The sequence below is a fragment of the Vigna radiata genome, chromosome 11, assembly GCF_000741045.1.
Source record: "Vigna radiata var. radiata cultivar VC1973A chromosome 11, Vradiata_ver6, whole genome shotgun sequence".
NCBI lineage: Eukaryota > Viridiplantae > Streptophyta > Magnoliopsida > Fabales > Fabaceae > Vigna > Vigna radiata.
The window spans coordinates 101,876-119,239 of NC_028361.1; the positions used below are offsets into that span (position 1 = coordinate 101,876).

General features: G+C 36.7%; 1 protein-coding gene across 4 annotated transcripts; it reads left to right on the forward strand.

The window, feature by feature from the left end:
* The first annotated feature begins 2,692 nt into the window (after positions 1-2,692).
* LOC106777569 (tetratricopeptide repeat protein SKI3) lies at positions 2,693-17,363 on the forward strand. Of its 4 annotated transcripts, XR_002670108.1 has the most exons (23): positions 2,693-2,865; positions 2,949-3,029; positions 3,110-3,313; positions 3,438-3,560; positions 3,819-3,902; positions 4,021-4,071; positions 4,138-4,230; positions 4,891-5,031; positions 5,140-5,220; positions 5,393-5,640; positions 5,720-5,891; positions 7,231-7,346; positions 7,455-7,515; positions 7,769-7,834; positions 7,933-8,145; positions 8,227-8,278; positions 8,638-9,011; positions 9,106-9,197; positions 9,814-10,056; positions 10,327-10,970; positions 11,398-11,604; positions 12,522-12,635; positions 16,746-16,876. XR_002670108.1 is itself a non-coding variant. In XM_014665194.2 (22 exons), exons 1-22 carry the CDS (start codon positions 2,845-2,847, stop codon positions 16,925-16,927), a joined length of 3,549 nt encoding a protein of 1,182 aa, XP_014520680.1. In that variant the 5' UTR covers positions 2,693-2,844; the 3' UTR covers positions 16,928-17,363. The 4 variants fall into 4 exon arrangements, 3 of the variants coding, with proteins under 3 accessions (XP_014520680.1, XP_014520681.1, XP_014520682.1); XM_014665194.2 differs by lacking the exon at positions 12,522-12,635 and having other exon boundaries at positions 16,746-17,363; XM_014665195.2 differs by lacking the exon at positions 12,522-12,635 and having other exon boundaries at positions 7,458-7,515; positions 16,746-17,363.
* Position 17,364: the final 1 nt, after the last annotated feature.

The window sequence follows — 17,364 nt, forward strand, 5'->3', positions numbered from 1 at the left end:
ACTACTTTATTCACGTGAGTATTGGGTATTGGATCCACTTTATTCCACTCTTCAATGGCAATATACTGTGGCTGTGCCTTTTTCTAAATCTGCTGGCAAAAAAAACTGCATAAAAATTTGCTGCATAATATACTGTGGCAATAAAAAACTGCATAATATGCTTGGTAATATGCTGCATAATTTGCCCATAAATGGAGTTTCAAAATCTGCTGCATAATTAACGGTTTTACAGAATAAAGCAAGTTTAATTTGATGTTTTAAAGGTGCTAGCAGTGTTAATTTGGTCAACACTCAACCTATATGCATATTTGCATTTTAAACCAACTAAGAGTTCAGGGACTAAAACCTACTGCATAATATTTAAGGTCCTACTGTTCAATGCAAAGTAAGAGTTCAGGGACTAAAACCGAAATTACCTTTCTAAATGAGTTCAAACCTGCAGTTTTGAATGCAAACTAAGATTCCAATTCGTTCTTCAAGTTTTAAATGGTAAATATGGATGCAAAAGTTGGTCCAAATGTCATTTGATTCATTATAGCAAAATATGGTTGGTTGAGTTGTCAAAAATAAGCCAATTCTACTGCTTATTCAGAGTTCAAATAGTCCAAATCTGCAGTGATTGAATTTAGCTTCAAAAGCTAGTGTCCACAAGTTTATTTTGACTATTAAAACTTGGTTATGCAGAGAAATTACACTAAAAGTCATTTCTTTTAAATTTCACTAACCAAACCAGCAAAATTAGCATTCTAAGTAAGTTCAGACCTGCAATTTTGAATGCAAACTGAGATTCCAATTCTTTGTTCAAGTTTTAAATGGTAAATATGGATGCAATACTTGGTTCAAATGTCATTTGATTCATTATAGCAAAATCTGGTTGGTTGAGTTGTCAAAAATAAGCCAATTCTACTGCATATTCAGAGTTCAAACAGTCCAAATCTGCAGTGATTGAATTTAGCTTCAAAAGCTAGTGTCCACAAGTTTTTTTTGACTATTAAAACTTGGTTATGCAGAGAAATTACACTAAAAGACAGTTCTTTTAAATTTCACTAGCCAAACCACCAAATTTACCTTTCTTTGTTCACTGCAAGCTGTATAGTTTTTGGCATTGAAATTCTGATTTGTGTGGTGCATCGAGATGTCATAAAATTGTAGCAAGAGCTTGGTCAATAACAGAACAGATTGCTAAAGTCAATTTTTAGTTACTTAGCTTAACATATCTTGCCATGGTCTTCTTTCTTTAAGTACAATATCTTTAACTACTTCCAACTCACGACACACACAAAGTCAAGAAACACACAACAATAATATGGACAAAAAGTCACTTTTATTCATTCAAATTTCTTAATTACAATTCAACTTTAGTAGAAACATAATACAAAAGAAAATAGTTAACGCCCATGACAACACAAACAAGTACAACATCATTTTCCCAACTTTCTTCTCTGCTTCTAGTTTCGTTTTCAACTTCTCTATCTTCTTCTTCAGATCCACAACATCTTTATCATTTCCGAAACACAGATCAAGTTCTTCACGTTTTCCTTCTATTTGAGTAACTTCTTCATCATGTCATTCAAAGTAATTACAAGTTGAATTACTCTACAATCAAATAAACAAGCCATTAATAGAAAGAAAGTTGAGCACATGAACTGAAAGAATTAGTCACTTACTGCCCAATTTCTACATCTATAGAATAGTCTTCCTTTGTTCTTCGCAGTAGTTGCCTTCAAAAGCAACAACGTTTCACCACAACCACACATTTTAGGTGGTAACCGTGAAAATGATGCAAAACTTTGAGACTTTGCTGAACCAATCTTCTTTCGCATACAAACATTTGCTGCACTCTCACCTTTCATTTCACTACAACAAACAAAAACCTTCATCACCTATCGTGCCAAGCCAAACCCTAAAATCCCCACTACTTATATTCACACACACAACAACAAAACAATTTCTATCAACTTACCTCTTCAACAACACGATCTCCCAGCTTCACATGTAAGCCCTCAACAACTTTCGTTCCACCCAACCCAGATCACGAACAAATACCTAACCGTTATTAGGCTGTGATTTATAAAAGACGAACTCACCTACACACGTGCTAAAATGCTTAATATCATTCCAAATTAAAATAAACCTACGTGGCAGGCAGTGGACAGTGGTGAGGTGGCTGTGCTGTTACCAACATCACCAAAAAGTTAACGCCGTTCAAAATGAGGGACTAAAAGTAAGAGTTACCAAACTTAGAGGATGAAATGCTATCAAAGTTTCATGCGGGGACTAAAACCAAAATTCAGTGAAACTTCAGGGACTAAAAGCATATTTAACCCAAATGGTAATGAACAGAGGACGAATGGGAGAATGGGACAATAGGAGATGACCGAATGGGACAATGACAAAGTCGAATGGGAGAGATTGTGAATGGGAGAGAACGATGGTCAGAGAACGAAAGTCTGAAGGTGAAAGATGAAAAATGAAATCGCCAAATTCAATTTTCATTCATTCAATAACATCACAATGCCCATTCTACCCTTCTCAGCTTTTGGAAAAATTAATTTTAAAAGACCAATAACCATCCAATACAAATTTGACACATGTACCAGTGTCAAATTTGTGTGAAAGATGGTGTTAAACAAACATTTTCATATATATATATATATATATATATATAGATAGATAGATAGATAGAGAGAGAGAGAGTAGAAATGAAACGGAAGACGAATTTAAGCCAAAATTATTTAACAGTAAGTGCGAAGTGGAAAGGGTGCTCTTGCAGTATTGCTTGCATCCGGAGCGAAGTCGAGCAGCAGTGTGGCAAGAACGGTACCAAGACAGGACTTGGGTCCCATGGATTCCGAAACAATCAGGGTGTGTTCTTAGCTTTTCTATTTCATCAATCTTCGTCATATCATCGGTGCCGGTCACTCACTCTCAGTTTATTTTTTCCTCAGACTCAGGAGGAAGAAGGGGCGGAACATCTATTCCAACGCTTGCAGGAGTCCTCAGATGACGCCTCCGTACATTTTGATATTGTATGCATTCTTCCTGCCCTTTTGTTTATTCACTCTGCCGCACTTTAAAGTTATTTTTGTTTTTATAAACTATGATTCAGGGTGTGTTCTTATGGGAAAAAGGAGGAGAAGGGAAGGAAAAAGCGGCTGAACATTTTATTCAATCGGCCAAATTAAACCCTAAGAATGGGATATCTTTTAAATATCTAGGCCATTATTACGCCAACGTTTCCCTTGACACTCAGAGAGCTATTAAGTGTTACCAACGAGCTGTTGTTCTCAATCCGGATGATTCTGAGTCTGGGGTAAGCTTCGTATTTTCTCGTCTGTTCCATTTGAAAGGTTCAATAATCAACATTATGGAAAAATGAAGTGATGATTTTCCTTCCCTTCACTTAACTCTGATTTTCATTTTTTTTTTCACATCAGGAAGCTCTGTGCAATTTACTTGACCAAGGTGGAAATGATAGTTTAGAGGTGGTCGTATGCCGGGAAGCTTCTGAAATGTCACCGAGAGCTTTCTGGGCTTTCCGAAGATTGGGTTTCTTGCAGGTTTTTCTTTCTTTCGATTTTTTCTACTTTTCAAGAATTTATTAAGTCAGCTTTCGCCTTTTCTGTATACCACACTCTTCTGTATTCTGTAGACTCGCCTAACAACTGCATTCTACATATATTTCCTATCAAAGCCAGATCAAACAATTTAATTTGCAAAATAAAATTCTTTTGACATCTGTCTATCCTCAATTAACCTCTCTTTAAATAACTCAGGCTGAGACTGACATTTATTGATTTTTATTCATTAATTTAAAGGTTCATAAAAAGAAATGGTGTGAAGCTGTTCAGAGTCTTCAACATGCCCTTAGAGGCTATCCTACATGTGCTAATTTGTGGGAAGTAATTTTCAGCACTCTTTTCTTTCATTGAATTTACGTTCCCTATTTTTTTCTTATAAATATTTGAAAATTTTGTTAGGCTTTGGGCCTTTTTTGATAAGTATTTAAAAGTTTTTTAGGCTCTGGGTCTTGCTTATCAGCGGCTGGGCAGGTTTACTGCAGCTATAAAGGTACCACTTTGCTTCAGTTTCTTTTAAATCATCTGGAAGATTGATCCCCCAATTGCTATCCATCAGTCTTATGGCCGTGCGATTGAGTTGGATGATACCATGGTTTTTGCTTTGGTTGAAAGTGGAAATATCTCTTTGACTCTTGGTTCATTTAGCAAGGTACGCTAAGCTAATCACTAGTCATTATCCTGTTGCCTTTCCCGACCAACTTTTGTTGTTTTCAGTGGTTGAAAGTGGAAATATCTTTATCACATTTGGTTCATAGCTTGTTCCTCTTTTTCATTAGACTGCAAAATGTAGGCTATTTGTTCTCGTGATAGAGAATTCTCATACAAGTAGTGATATACAATCTGGTTTCAGCCTTGAAAAATAGTTAGATATGTTTTCCTTGTCAGTTTTCTGTTAAAGTCATTTATAACTGTCATTTGTTAGACAGCTATAACTGACCTCTTGGTTGATATTCTGCAGTATACATAGGCATTGTAACAGAAGGTCCTCATTTGTGAAAATTTGTACTTTGATACAAACTAATGGATGGATTCTAGGGCTTTTAGTTAGCATTATCTGGTTGGACTTTGAATTTGGTATATTTCTTTTTTTCTGGTGGTTATGGCTGGACTTATGTTTAGTTCTTTTATAATTTATCAAATTATAGCCCCTAGGAAATGCAGAAGACAGTATAGAATAGTCTGTCCTAACCCATACTTGGCAAATATAAGTGTACTGTATCTAACAAATGTGTGATGAAGTTGTTCTATTAGTGTTCACCTGTTTCTATATATTGATGATATGTTAAACTCTGAGTCTTTATACGAGAAGGGAGTTGAACAATTTCGACAAGCTTTGGAGATTTCACCACAGTGCGTGCCTGCACAATATGGACTTGCTTTGGGGCTGCTTGGTTTGGCAAAAGACTGCATCAATCTAGGAGCATATAGATGGGGGGCTTCTCTGTTAGAGGTTTTTCTCTTCAATTTCTTGTTTTTTTATAACTAATATGTTGTTTCTTATTAAGTTAGACACTTCCATTTTAACAACATTTAGGAAACATCGTTGAATTGACTGCAGGAAGCATCTGAGGTTGCAAGGGCAAGTGCTTATTTTTTCAGAAACTTCTCATGTATTTGGAAACTACTTGCTGATATTCAGGTATTATTTGCTTCTTCAGTCCTGAAAAGCTTCTATTGTTTTTTTTTTTTTTTTTTCTATAGGTATTTTTTGGTTGAAGCCTTGCAGTAAATACTTGGCAATATGTATGATGACATGGATTTTTCTTTACTTGATGTATTGTTCAATTTGATTTTATTTTGGACTGTTGCAGCTTGCATATGCTAGATGCTATCCTTGGATTGATGATTTTCTAGAATTGGAATCTAATAAGGAAGCTTTCAGTGCCTCTATAAATTCTTGGAGGAGGACCTGCCTTTTTGCTGCAAGACATGCCAAATTTTCATATCAACGAGCCTTGCATTTGTCTCCATGGCAAGCAAACATTTATGCTGACATTGCTGTAACTTCCAATCTTATAAATTCACTAGACAAAAGTTACAAGCAAGACATAAATGCACGGTACATTCTATGCAATCAAATTATTTTGAATGACCTTGACTATAGTGCTCCCCTCCCCTCAACTTAGTTGTCAAAGCAGGATGGTGGCTGAGAGGATGTCTATGGGAGCATTGCTACTTGAAGGTGACAATTATGAGTTCTGGCTGGCATTGGGATGTCTGTCTGATCATAACGCACTAAATCAGCATGCATTGATCAGAGCATTGCAATTGAATGTATCTCTAGCTGTTGCTTGGGGATACCTTGGGAAGGTACTAACAGATGTCATCAACAAATAGTGACAACCTGACTTGATAATTTCCATTGTCCTTAGTGGTTGGTCCTATAATATAATTACTTTTCTTAGTTGATACGACAGAAAAGAGAAGGATACTTAATAATTATAACCGGTTTCCAATACTGATAGGAAACAGTTGAGATTAGCTCTCATTAGAATGGCAGAACAAATAAATATAGAACACTATTGATGAACAAAAGTCTTGCCAATGCCATCCCTTTTCCTATCAATTTCTTATGATCCCCCTCCTCCTTTTCTGCCTTCTTTCATGTTCAACCTCATTCCTTTTCTTTCTTTCTGCACTATTTGCCACATATGTCGGTGATTACAAAATAGATTTCTCTCCGAGGTGTAATATGACCTAGTGTCACAATGCTCTAACACCGGCCCCCTCCTCCCCTCCCCCCCTCCCCGCATACCTGGCAATAAAGCATTGTTGTTTGGGCAGTTGGACTTTAGTCTGTCTTATGGCAAATTGAACCTCTGTCAATGGTTGAAGTTGATGAATATCAAGCTTTCGCGTTCCATAAGGACGACATGAAGAGAGAAATATGCTGATTGCATATTTGCCTAAGATATAAGACCTGCCTTTACATTGTTCTTGTGACATCCAAAACAGTGTCCCAAGCCCCTGAACTCTGAAGGGGCTTGGGTGGCCTCACCTAATGCCCCCACCGTTGATTCAACGATAAGTACGATAAATATGTTCCAGTCTTCTTTTTTAGAGTCAATTCCTTCCTTTTGTTTGTTATTCTGGTCAAAAGCTATTTTTGTGTTTGTTGTAATTATAGAAATAAGACTCAAAGCTTTTATAATCAGGAATATCTTTCTTATATCTATTATTAGGAACAATTTTTACATATTCCCCGTATCATACATATCTTTATTACTAGGGGTTACAAAATCTCTTTTATTTATTGTATTGCTTTCATTTTCTGAATATGAATAAAAACACTTATGCAGTCTTAGAAACACCATTTCAGCTCAAAGGCTCTCTATTGTGTATAGTTTAACACTGTTTACGAGCTCTCAGTTCACCTTGGTGATTAAAATAGAGTCAGTTTTCCCCAACCCAATATTGAGCTTCTAATACAGATTGTTTCCACCCAAACTGCCAAATGCATAACACCATGATTTTTTTTTTGCTATAATTACATCCTTTAAGTTGAAACCTATATCTTGTTTAGTGAAGAATGAATAATATCATGGCAATCTTTGCACCTTTGGTACATATAGTGATGCACAAGATCATATGAAAGACATCGAGACTGTTCTTGGTACAATTTTTTTAGCTTGTTTCTTAATGTTTTCAGCTATATCGTAAAGCTGATGAAAAGCAATTGGCAAGACAAATGTTTGATCGTGCTAGAAGTATTGATCCTGGACTTGCATTGCCATGGGCAAGCATGTCAGTTGAGTCTTGTATGAGGTATAGTTCCTCTTTCATATATTTTTTGCATTATCATGTAGCAATACCATGTTAAATTTAGTTTAATCTATATTACCGGTTTTCTAACCATATGTTGTCTTTGTACAGTAGGGAGCTTGAATCAGATGAGGCATTTGAGAGCTGTTCACGTGCTGTGCAGATAATGCCTGTAATTTACTAATTCCTATTAGTTAACATGAAATGTATTGATATTCATACATACGTACATACATCCACACACCAACATATAGTCTTGTTGTTAGGATTTGGTGTATATTTCTCATTGTTGCTGTAGTTGAATATGAGAATGTTTTTGGTACAGATCTATAGGATGGAAAAGAAGAAATTATCAGATACCTTATTTTAGCCAAATTTTTTCTCTGCTTGTGTTGCATTAAATTATTTTTTCAATTACTATGCAGTTAGCTGAATTCCAACTTGGGCTCACTAAGCTTGCTTTGTTGAGTGGACATCTGTCATCTTCACAGGTTAGATTATATTGAAGATTGGTGATTTTCTGTGGTGGTGCTTCTTTTGAAGACACTGCCTACATTGAAATTCATGTCAATGCTGTTACTCATCACAGGTTTTTGGAGCTATTCAGCAGGCTGTGCAGCATTCTCCTCACTATCCTGAATCCCATAATTTGTATGGGCTGGTTTGTGAGGCTCGAAATGATTATGAGTCTGCTGCTACATTTTATAGGTTAGCACGACATGCATTTAACGTTGGCTCATGGAGTATTCAAAACACACATATGCGGGACATATCAATCAATTTGGCCAGAACACTTTCTAAGGTGAACTATACTAAAGATCTCTCAATCTTTTATCTCTGAAACCCCTAAGTGATATTCGCTAACGTGTTCTATTTGATACAGGCAGGGAATGCAATTGATGCTTTGCAGGAATGTGAAAATTTGAATAAAGAAGGTTTAGATCCAGATTTTGCAATTTACCTGTTAGGGTTCTTCAATTTAATTGTTTTTTTATCATACGAATATTGGGTTTGAATGTTAACTCTTGCTAAAATTAATTTCATTCATGATATGTTTGCTAACTGTTTTTCCCCCATAATTCATAAGAACGATTAATGAAGTGAATCAAAGCTGTGTTAGATTGAACTGTGCCAAATGTCAATCATGTGATTTGGTGATGTTTTGTGTATGTTTTAGTTATATTTATTTGTTTACTTTTTTTTGTTTTGTTTTGTGAAGGATGTTGAGAGAGTGGTGTGAAAATTTATTTGAATTTTTCATTTTTGTTAACACCATTGTGTGATATGTTTTTAGGGGCACTTGATGAAGAAGGTTTACAAGTATATGCTTTCTCTTTGTGGCAACTTGGTAAAAATGATTTGGCTCTCACGGTAGCCAGAAGCCTTGCTGCAACTCTGTCTTCTATGCAAAGGACTTCTGTGGCAACATCCATTTGTTTCATTTGTAGATTAGTATACTACATATGTGGACTGGATGCCGTTATCACTAGCATTGTGAAAATGCCAAATGATCTTTTTCAAAGTTCAAAAGTTAGTTTTGTCATGTCAGCTATCCATGCTCTTGATGGACAAAATCGTCTTGAATTTGTTGTCACTGGTAGCCGATATTTCCTCAAATATTACGAAGAAATTGCTGGGATGCACCTTTTAATAGCACTTAGTAAATTGGTATTTTTTGTCTCTTAATTTTGATTCTTCCGGTTTCCTTTACTCTACCATCAAGAAGATAAAATGGAAAAATGTCATTATATGGTTTGGACAGGTGAAAAATGAGTCTGATAGCCTTGACATTCAGAGTGGAGTTGCTCATCTGAAAAAAGCTATGCACATGTTCCCTAACTATAGTTTGATAAGGTAGATTTTTTGTAACGAAGACCAGTATTCAAATAGAATATTTATTTCATAGATTTCATGAATTTATTTATATTTTAATCCTTATAGTTTCACTGAATTTTAGTATGTAATGAACTGAAAATATACTGATAGGATGTAAGTAGTACAATCCCATAACATACCAAATTTGGCCAAGCAATAGCCCTATCCCAGCAGTATTAATGCTAGAATCATCATTAACCATCCTTTTGATAATTAGGTGCTTGTAAGTTCCATTTTTTATTATGTTCTGGATATAGAAACTGATATAAGCAACCTAGGAGTTGACTAGCTACTGGCACATATAGAGAACAAAATTATACACTATTATTCCCCCTTCAGGATCTAAGTTATTTGAAACTGAGAAATTAGGCACTGGGTTTGATAGGTTTCTGGATTGCAAACCTATCTACAATGCACTCTCTCACACGTAAACACCAGAAAAAAGAGTATAAACTGTATATTCTCTATTCAGTATCGCCACTGCACAACTGTCATTCCTTTTTTTCTTTGCGCTAATTTTTCAATAATGTTAGTCCCATCTTGGTAGCTATGCTTTTGCTGACATCCTTTCTATTGTTCATTTTTCTGGGAGCAGGAACCTTCTTGGCTACCTCTTGGTAACCAGTAAAGAGCTAAACAATTATCATGTGGCAATGAGGTGCTGTAAACTGGACCATCTTGATCTTTCTGATAAAAAAGGTTTCAAATCAGCTGCTGATATCCATGGTGCAGGAGCAGTTGCTTGCTACACCACTTGCAACAGCAGTCCAAAGTTCACTTTTCCAACTTGTGCAAAACAATGTTCTAATCATCCTGGAGCTATCAGATACCTGCAGAAGTATATTTTTTTTTTCTTTTATGCCCCATAATTGCCCTGGAAATTTGATTTTTTCCTTTATAAGTTCTCATATATGTTTATGCTATACCTTTTTGTTTAGCTTTATGTGGGGAAATAAGTATTTCTTGTGGTCAAATTGAGTACAAGAATTAAACATTTTTTTTCTTGGGTGTAAATCTGAGAGAATGTAAACAACCTGGTGGCTCTATTCAAGTTATCCTGGACATCCTTGGCCATGACTAATCATGTTACGGTATCTCAAAATTGCAGGTGCTTTCATCAGAAACCATGGAATCATGATGCCCGCTACTTGCTTGTTCTTAACTATCTTCAGAGGGCACGTGAACAGAAATTTCCTCAGCATCTTTGTGGCATACTAAATCGTTTAACTCAAGCAGCTCTTTCAAATGAATTGTATAGTGGGACAGGATTGTTGTTCCAATATAGATACTTTCAACTTCTACTTTGTGCTTCTGAGGTCAGTTTACAATGTGGGAATCATATGGCCTGTATCACCCACGCAGAAACAGCTTCTGAACTTTTGCTTCCTGATGATTATTTATTCTTTGCACATCTACTATTATGCCGTGTGTATGCCATGAAAGGTGATCATCCAAGTTTTCGAAAGGAATATATGTTGTGTTTGGAGCTCAAGACGGATTATCACATCGGTTGGATCTGTCTCAAACTTATGGAATGTCGATATGAGCTGCAAATTGATTCAAATGCCACAGACTTGAACTTTGAAGAATGTGTGAAGAGAAGTGGAAAGTTGTGCGATATGTGGATGGCAGCATATAACCTAGTGAGAGGAATGGTTTCCTTCCAGAAGAGGGATTTATTCTCAGCAGAAGAGTTCATGAAACATGCTTGTTCATTAGCGGGTTTTGAGAGTTGCCTCTTTCTGTGTCATGGTAAGTATTTGTTTTGGGCAACGAGGTTCATTTAACTAACTTTATATACGCACGCACAAAAAGGCTGAGAGATCCAATCCCATACCTTTAGATATTAGAATCAATCTACTGATAGAAATTATGGAAGGATGGAAGAATTTTCTGAATTACATATATGGATAATTTTCATAATTATACCAAAAATCTCAATAACATTTAACACGATATCTCAACAACATCAATTTGGATAAGTAATATCTCCTATTATTATTAAAATTACTATTACTAGTACTGAGACTACTACTACTCTTATGTATGCCTTTGTAGATACTGCTAATTGAAGTTAGTTGTCTCTTGATCCTTTTTATCCTCGTCTCTTTGTGGAATGCATAAAGATGGATCTTTATTTCATGTCCATCCATCCACTCATATTGTTTTTTTTATGTAGGTGTCATCTGTATGGAACTTGTCCGGCAGTGCAATGACTCTCAACAATTCCTATCACAGGCTGTAAAGAGTCTTACCCGAGTTCATGAACTTTCACTTATTCCCTTACCTTTTGTTTCAGTACTAGTCGCACAAGCAGAAGGAAGCCTTGGTTCTAAAGAGAGGTGGAACAGAAACCTTCACCTTGAATGGTACAGTTGGCCATCAGGTATATTTCTACTGTGTGTGTGTGCCCACATGCCTTTATAAATGGGGGTGCTCGGGGAAGGAATAACTAGAGATGTAAATGTTGTTATTAAGTTTCTATTGAAGTATATTCCACATAAAAGTATTGTCATTTTCCTTGCATTCTTTTTTTTGGGTGGGGGTGCTTGTAATCCATTCAAAAGACTGTCATTATCGTCATTGGTTTTTAGAGTCAAGAGGTTACTTCATATAAAAATTATGGGTTAGGTATGTTTTAATTACCTCTAAAATTGGCCTATATTGAAAACTCAATTATTTAAGAAATATGCTAGTTTGGGCTTGACGAATTAAACGGTTTTGATATCTAATCATCCTAGTTAGATGTTTGTAGTTAGGCTAGTATGTGACACTGTCAAAATTATGTTAACACTACTAATTTAATAGAGTAACTGTCAAAACCAAATTACCATATTTATTAAATGTTGAGATAGAAAAAGATGAAATTTCTTAAGGTACTAATTTTGATATAGGCCGATTTTGGAGATATCAAAAACTCATTTAACCAAAAAATTATTAAAATACCTATAAGTAGACAACATATATTAGAATGGAGGATTGGGAACTAGAATCCCTTATGCTAAGGCATATACATTTCGTGTAATATTGAACATTAATGAGTGGTCTAGTCTTATAGCAAGTGGAAAAATAAACCTAACAAATAATTTTTTTGTTGCTAGGATATGTTCTAATCCATAACTAAGATAAAATGTTAAAGTAGTGAAAACTAGGTATAGAATTAATTCTCCTTGTGTAGAAAATACACATAGGATAATATATTTATATTAAAGAGAAAATATGGGCATAATACTGTAACTAACAAAATCTTCCAACTAACAATATCTAACAATGATCAATAATATTTAATCTTCCTATTTTCAGTGAAAAAGATCTTCAGATTCCGTAACAATTTTCATCATTAGAATTTTAATTTCTTCTGGCTTTGAAGCATACAGTTCAACATCTTCTCAAGTCTCAACTAGACGATGCTTGAATGTAAAACTTCTTCACTTGCAATCTTTAAACAGTAGTTACATTTAACTTTTCTACCATTGCCCTGAATATTTCTCCCATTTTTCCACCCACTATCTGATTTATTGTGTTGAGCAATTTTACATCTAGTTTTAGGAACCCAGGATACATTTGCATTGCCATCAGTTGAATTCGATCCAGTGCCCCTCCCAGACATATTATAAATTAAATGCTACTAAAACGTTAATGTGAAACAATAGAGGAATTATTGAGTTCAAATTTCAATTTCAACAAATAGAAAACAAGATTAGTATCATCAAACAGGGGGTAGAGAAAAATCAGAACAGATATGAAAGGAAGCATGTAAATTTGACTAGAAAGCTGGAAAGTTTTAAGTTGTAAACATATAGGACAGTAAATGACGGTCAAACATGTTAAGAATAAATAGACTTTATTTTAAAGGTTCTGTTTATGTGCTGCACCTAGTTTCCTAGATATATCTTTTCAGATTCTCTTCTCTTCCCTCTCATACATTATATATGGTGCATCTAAAATTATCATCGATGTGAGATCCTAAGTGAGGGAAATTTAACTCTAAAAATTCATTCTATTTCCTTTGTATTATTATCTTTAACTAAACTTAAGTGAGAGCTGGCCAACTCAAAAGAATGGAGTCATCAACAACGATCAAAAGCGCAGAACTGAGAGGAGAAACTGTCCAGTGAACTTAAGTGAGTCTTCAACATGAGAGGAACTTGAAACTGCAAACATAAATAGAAGAAAAACTGGGAACACTGCCATCACGAGGAACACCAACTGTTGTGAAGAGAGGTGGTGAGAAGAAATCACAATGTTGCAGTGAAAATTAGCGAACAGAAGTGTTAGAATTATTGGTTAGTGTGAGTTGTGTGTGAGCTGTGTGTATCTTAATGGTAGAATAATTACTAAGTTTATCTATGTTAGGATAGTCAGTAAGATTAAAGTAGGGAGTAGTGTGAGGGTTATCTATAATCATTGTACCTAGCAGTCTAGGACTTTTTCTTGACCTTCCATCTCCCTATTGTATCAACTCTTTATCTATATAAATAATAGAACATGAAGAGGGTCTATTAAGCCTTTTAGAAATATATTTTTCTGATTTAATCTCAACATGGTATCAGGTTCTCTGATTCTCTACCAGCTGCCATTACTGTTCGCTGGCGGCCAGCCGTTATGGCCACCGGCGGCCTCCTAAAAGTTTGTCTTTCAGCCTTTGTATTTCAGTAAGCAGTTCTGCAATTGCCTGAGCTTAACTTAGTCTTTCTCCAATATCACCTAACACCTTGCATTTCTGATAACAGCTAGAGAAAGTTGTACTTCCAGAATGGAATTCGAACCCATGCACTTTCATACCGTATCTGAAACTGGTACCTTAAATCAAATGAAGCCAAATCATTTGGCACTTTTATTTGGCATTTTCATTGCCTTCAATTCATCTGCATCCAGAATCAAAGAGACTGGAAGTCTCTTCTTCGAAGAACCTAAGAATGGCCACTGCCTTTGCTGCTTACTCCGCCGTGCACCGCCGCTACCCTCCGCCGGTCTCCGTACATCGCTGGCCACCGTCGCAGTTTCGATCGGTGACTGGCGGATCTGGACCGCCTCCTCGAGTGACGGCCAACCCCGTCGGAGTCAGGACCAGAGTCCTCCACACACGCGCCTCCACGCGCCTCATCTCTCCGTCAGATCTGGGACTTGTGTTTGTCACGCCCCGCCTTCCCGACGTCGGAGTCACACCGTGTCGCATCTGGTTGACTCGCCGGACCTCCTTCTATCTCTTGGACATGCTCCATACCTAACCATTCAGCTCTCGGAGCACCACTCGCTCACTTCTTTCTCGTTCTCCCTCTTCTTCTTCGCTGAACCCCTTTTTTCCTAACAGCAATGGGGGATGAGAAGAAGCCCAAGGCTCCTGTTTCTAGATTCTGGTCTACCATCAAGCCTTTCGTCAATGGCGGTACTGCAGGCATGCTCGCTACCTGCGTATTCGGCCCATCGATATGATCAAGGTGAGGATTCAACTGGGGCAAGGATCGGCTGCGTAGTTCACTTCCAACATGCTCAAGAACGAGGGAATTGTTGCCTTTTATAAGGGTCTATCTGCTGGATTACTTAGGCAGGCTACATACACCACTGCTCGTCTTGGATCGTTTAAAATCTTGACAAACAAAGCAATTGAGGCTAATGAGGGAAAGCCACTGCCACTGTATCAGAAAGCTCTGTCTGGGCTCTCTGCTGGTGCTATCGGAGCAACTGTGCGTAGTCCAGCAGATTTCGCACTCATTCGATGAAAGTCTGCACTAATATTAGTTCTTAGTGTTACTTCCATGGTGATTTCTAATGGTGTTGTTACACCGACAATGTCAATACTGTCATTTGTTGGTGGTTTAAAAGTTGGGGTAGATGCTATCGAGAAAGACGAAGTGTTGATGATTTCAGTTGCCTGCCTTGTCATTTTGTTGAGTGTGCAAAAGTATGAAACAAGTAAAGTGGGACTTGCAGTAGGACTTGCTTTGTTCTTATGGTTTTGTTCTAGTGCCTACTATTGGGTTATTTGGTTCTAGCTGCATACCTTATGGAAAACCATGCTGATGCTGGTCAAGTCTTTCGAGTGGTGCGTTCTGGCCAGGTTTCCTTATTGCCAACGTGGCTGCACAGTTATTGTTAGTCGGGCTATTACAACAGCAACAAATCTTCAAATTGGTCTTAATCCGTTCTTGCAGTTTGATGTTGTTTTCTGCTGCAGGACGTCATCCACTTTTAGTGGAAATCTCTTTGGTGGAAGTCATTTATGCGTGTTTATCTTTAGTAAATGTGATGCTTCCAATCCCAATCAACAATTTCACTGTTTCCACTATGTTTCCAAGACACTGCAAGCCAAGTATGGCAGTCCAAGCCACATAAGTATGGTAGTCCCTGTAGATTTGTAGCTTTTAGCCACTACAGGCCCCATCACCCATCACCCATCCATCACCCACCCATCACCCATCAGTCTCAGAGATGGCAGTTCCTGTAGTTTTGTCGCATTTAGCCACTGCAGGCCCCATCCTTACTTGATGAGGGATTTTGTTCTTGCAGATTGTCATTGTCCACCACTGCTCTCCGTCATCCACTCTTGAAGTTGAAGTTTCACAAGATGCTATTAGTTGTTCGTTGACATGTGATAACACACTACCTCACACTCTTGAAGAAAAATCATCTGTTTCAAAATCGAATTTATCTATTTCAAGCTTGATTCATACAATTTGTATGCTCTAGCTTGAGGGGGAGTATTAGAATTATTGGTTAGTGTGTGTGAGCTGTGTATCTTAATGGTAGAATAATTACTAAGTCTATCTATGTTAGGATAGTCAGTAAGATTGAAGTAGGGAGTAGTGTGTAGGGTTATCTATAATCATTGTACCTAGCAGTCTAGGACTGTTCCTTGACCTTCCATCTCCCTATAGTATCAACTCTTTATCTATATAAATAATAGAACATGAAGAGGGTCTATTAAGCCCTTTAGAAATATATTTTTCTGATTTAATCTCAACAAGAAGAATTATTATGCTCACTAGTAGCCGTTGGAGCCTGATGCCAAATGTAGTTGATGTTTTCTTTTGTTTCTACATCCAAAAACGACAATATAGACCTCAATTTAATCAAAGAAGTTGCAGTTGAACTCGTCCACTCAGACCTGAACTCCCTAGTTAGTGAGTTAACACAATTCTGCAAGTGTTACACGGATTCAAGTCTGTCAGCGTGTTGATTCAAACCAAGGTTCTAAGAAGCAAAATAGTAACGATTTTGAGTTAAATTGCGATTTTAATAACCATGATTATCATTGCCTGCTTTGGTGTGTATTGAGAAAATTTTGAGTGATTATTTTTCTCAACTTGTCCGATTTAATCAATCAAACTATTATCTGATAAGGCAAGGTGGAGTTGTATTGCTTTGATGTTCAACAGTTGTCCCCTAGCCGATTAGTAGATTCAAATTCTGTATTTACAATTGGTGTTCGTTCATATTCATTGGTTGCTGTATTTAAGATTGGTGTTTCTTGGTACATATTGATTGCTATACTTTTTTGTGTATGTACTGTCTCATTTTTCGCAGAAATGAGGCCTGCGGAACTGTACTTTCAAATGCATTTGCTTGCAAGGGAGTTGAAAGTCGGGCCAAATTTTACATCTAGCATGGAGTCCAGTCAGAGTCCTATGAGATGGGTTATTCGAGCAATTCACATGAACCCTTCTTGTATGCGATATTGGAAGGTTTTACAGAAGCTTATGGAATAGGCCTGCAATATGAAGCAACAAATTCAAGGAGTGCGGTGTCGATCGAATTTTCGCCGTGTTCAATCAATTCCTATTGAATTTGGGAAGGGGAGTACTTAAACAAGGCGTTTTTTCTAATATTGTAAGTGGAAGTATGGAATACTTAAGTTCATAGACAGACAAAAGTTGTAAGTGAAAATATGGAATACTTGGTTCGTAAATGAAACCGTTTGATACTAGAAAGAATAGGAATGAGGTAAAAGCGTGATTTATGTATTTCGGAAGGGAGAAAAGCAACGGGTGAGGAGGATCCTAGTGTAGTAATAAAATTGATTGTGCCAAAACTATAACAATGTACGTAGATTACCTGTCAACGACTGGTGAAAGTTGAAACTATTGGTGACAAGGTACTTCATATTTTATTCATTTCCTAGAATTCACAAAGGCTTTATTTTTAT